This window comes from Haliotis asinina, chromosome 2 (genome assembly GCF_037392515.1).
Source record: "Haliotis asinina isolate JCU_RB_2024 chromosome 2, JCU_Hal_asi_v2, whole genome shotgun sequence".
Classification (NCBI taxonomy): Eukaryota; Metazoa; Mollusca; class Gastropoda; order Lepetellida; family Haliotidae; genus Haliotis; species Haliotis asinina.
In genome coordinates this window covers 77,798,697-77,802,408 of record NC_090281.1, presented here as the reverse complement: position 1 = coordinate 77,802,408, position 3,712 = coordinate 77,798,697, and the positions used below count along the sequence as shown (strand labels likewise).

Sequence of the window (3,712 nt, the reverse complement as noted above, 5' to 3'; positions counted from 1 at the left end):
ATATTGTAAACAACATCATCGTGGGCATCGCCTGCACAGACCACGTGTCCGAACTTCTTAAACTCAAAGACAGTGAATGTGATACCACGGACAATGACGAAGTGTAAATATCTTTATTTATATGTTTATATGAATCAATGAAATGTTTATTTACGTCTCATATGTGTACATAAAATCGGATTTTTTTATTTAAAAAAAATACGTACATATAATCTCTTCACGTGCCATTTTCATATATGCCCAAATTAAAGGGCGTCCACGTTAATTCTGTTTTCTTTGTAATTTGTCAGAGCCTGTGTTCATTCAGCCATAACACTGCAATGGAAGTACCGCGAAGACAACGCTCATTGAACCGAGAATCGTTACGATTTTAGCCTTCCCGGTCATGAACCACTGCAGAAGTGGAATGACATCCCCCAGTGCCCTGATTTTCGAAGTTCTTTTAGCAATTCATTAACATTAATTTGCTACTATCTTAGTGCTAAGAGAGCTTCGAAAATCAAGGCCCAGAACTCTAGTCGGATAATGACTGACTCAGTGGGGAGACTTTGCACAGCATGTGTTAATGTAAATGGCCATCACACGCGATACTGACCTTTTCGATTTGGTCCACACGTGTACTATCCTTTCTGACTGTGAACCAGTTAAATGAATGAGCTTCTTTTCTCTGTTGTTGTTTTTGTCAGTCGTGCTTATGCTATTACCCACTAAAACAAAATCAACTGTTTACCACTGCTTTTAGTAATCTCAGTTTTTGTACGTGGTTTCAATGCTGGTGAGTACAAGTATGTTAATCACTGATTTGCCAGCCGGTGAATGAGTGCAACAAAAAACAACAACCAAACACCCCGAAAACAAGCGCTTGCAAGTTGGTGTTTTAATGCTTTCTCCCCATCATTTGAGTATGAAACAACCAAAATATATGGGGATATTCAAGAAACTGAAATGATTACAAGTGTGATTTTGCTTAAACTAAGACTGGGTACGCTTACGATGTACTGTTATCTATATGGCCCGTCTATCCTTCAATAGCAGCAGTTACATTTGCCCAAAACAGTTCCAAGTCGCTACTTGCTGTAGGGTATTCAAGAAACCGACTTCGCTGAAAATCATAGAGAATCTCAAGGGGAATGTCTTTCTTGGGAACGTCCTCAAGCATGATGATGACCATGACAGATCGCCCAGTGGACACTGCCTCCATGTTAGCCATGTGTAGTTCGTACCTACACCACTTCTTCTTCAGGAACGCCTGGGACAACAACAGCACCGTTTTTCTGCTTCGTCTAATCCCGTCGATGATGTTCTCTGATATGGGAGCACCCGGAAGAGAGTCTCGATCACGAATATACAAGCGAGCTCCGTGGAGGTGCTCAAGAATCTGTATCATGTCACTGCGGACAAAGCAAAGGTCAAGGTCGGCGTAGGATACGTACGCATCGAAGTCAAACAGACGTACGTATTCTTTTCTATTATTCCTCAGTTTCAACTTGATGACGTAATACCAGTATATGATTTTCCATCGATATCGATAACACACCACAAACGACATGAGGAAAAGTAGGAATACAAGTGACGTCAGAGCTCCCAGGGTCATTCCTAAGAAACTGTTACATGACTCTTTAAGATTCGTTAGTATAGTATCACCATGGTCTTTAAAAAGCAATATGTTCCTGTCTTTGTCCACGCAATGAAAACTCTGTACATTACTTGCAATCTTGGAACTGAATAACCAATCTAGAAAGTCTATGTTTTCACAAGTGCACAATAATCCATTGTAAGATAAATCTAATTTCAGATCTGTTAGCAATTTCATTTGAGATCTGCCATGTGGTTTTATCGATTTTATATTATTGTAAGCACAATTAAGGTGTTGTAGGTGAACGTTATATTCAAAATTAAAAGAAAGATTGAAAATCGAATTATACGACAAATCTAGAACTTTAAGAGATTTTAACCCAGTAAGGAAATCTCGATGCAAGAGGAAAATGCCATTATGAGATAAATTTAAATATTCCAATTTGCGTTGATTGTAAAAGTAACGCTTATCTTTACAACGGTTGTTCGGAAATCCAAATGAGTTCCGCGACATGTCCAGATGTGTTAAGGATGTGAAAGTGCTAAAAAAGTATGGCGATATGTGTTTAGCAGAGTTGCCTGAGAGATTTAATTTGCTGACATTTTCTAAGCCCAATATGGGACCAGTCCAAAGCGTAAAGGCATTATTTGATAAATCAATGTGTCTCAATCTGTTATCCTTAAAGCACATTTTTAACAATTCAAACGATAGCCTGTGATTGGTGAGTTTAAACGTTGTAAGATTTGGAGGAATTCCTAAGCATGAAATATACTGTTTATCTTTGATGCTCTTCTCGAAAAGCAAAATGTTTTCTGGACCATTTTGTTGAACCTGATCACTTGGAGCATGCATCATGCAGTAGTCGCCGTCACAGATATTACTCCACTCAAACAATATGGGTTGGGCATGATCTATAAGGCGTAGCTGATCCCCAATCGACTGTTCACTCAGATCCAGATATCTTAAGCTTGAAAGGTTCTGAAGATTATTTATGTAATTTCCATAGGTAAAGCGACCACTCTGGACAGTAACACTCTGCAGAGTCTTTGGTAACAGGCTGAAAACATCCTCATGGAATGTTTCAATGCGGTTTGCACTGGCTTCTAACATGTTTAAGGGAGTGGACTGTAGGTTAAATGCAAGGGTCTTTGGAAAGGTTATGCAGATGCTGTGCTCATGGACAATTTGATTCATAATTAAATTTATGAGCTTCGAACTGTGAAGTCCTGTTGTAATGTTCTGAACACCAAGGAACCCTAAATCCCGGTTCCCTGACACATCCAGGGTGTGGAGATTGCTTAGTGAAGACAAGGCACCAGGTTCCACGGTGTCCATCTTACAAAAAGATACATTTAAATATTCCAACTGCAGGAAGTTATCGACTATCTCCTTTGACAAATGCTTGATATGCGAACCTGATAAAGACAGATATTGCACGGGTAACCTATCACTGTAGGTTTTATTCACAGCCAGATATCCAGAAGTATGTCTCGAAGCGCTTGTGTTTCCAACTGTAGCAATTTCCATTACACTAATATTCAGCTTCTCTAAAGATGTTAATGGAAGTAAAGCATCTGGGATGATAAACAATGATAAATTATTGCCAGACAGATCCAAAGAGATAAGTTGTTCCAGACCAACAAAGGCAGTGTATTCAATATAGGATATCATGTTAAAAGACAGATCAAGGAAGGTCAAGTTCGCGTACCACAGGAAATCGTCTTCCTTTAGTGCGTGAATCTTGTTGCTGCCCAGATTCAGATCACAGATGCGATTACTGGGAGGTTTCTTTGGTATCTCAACAAGCCCCCGACTGTGGCAATCCGCAGATATACAACCTTCTGAATCTGTACAGTCGCATGCTGTACGATTGGTGACACAACTTGAACAGAACATGATCTGTGCCAGACACAAAAGAAGACACCGACGATCCATCGTTGAGGAGTCTGTAATGAAAGAGGATATTGGCATAGACGGTTATAAAGAATCGTGTTGTGACTTTTATAAATTGCCCCATAGAGCTCACCATGTGTAATTGAGATGTTTAAATGTGAAGAAACATCAGCCATAGCCAAAGGTATAAAGTCGTTTGGAATGAGCTTTTCAGAACTGCTTAAACTGCTCCATCAACGCGTT

The 3,712-nt window shown here is 39.5% G+C and overlaps 1 protein-coding gene across 1 annotated transcript; it reads right to left on the bottom strand.

The window, feature by feature from the left end:
* Window positions 1–1,018: 1,018 nt before the first annotated feature.
* Window positions 1,019–3,511, bottom strand: LOC137272890 (toll-like receptor 4). The gene has a single exon (XM_067805307.1). It carries the CDS (start codon window positions 3,509–3,511, stop codon window positions 1,019–1,021), a length of 2,493 nt encoding a protein of 830 aa, XP_067661408.1.
* Window positions 3,512–3,712: the final 201 nt, after the last annotated feature.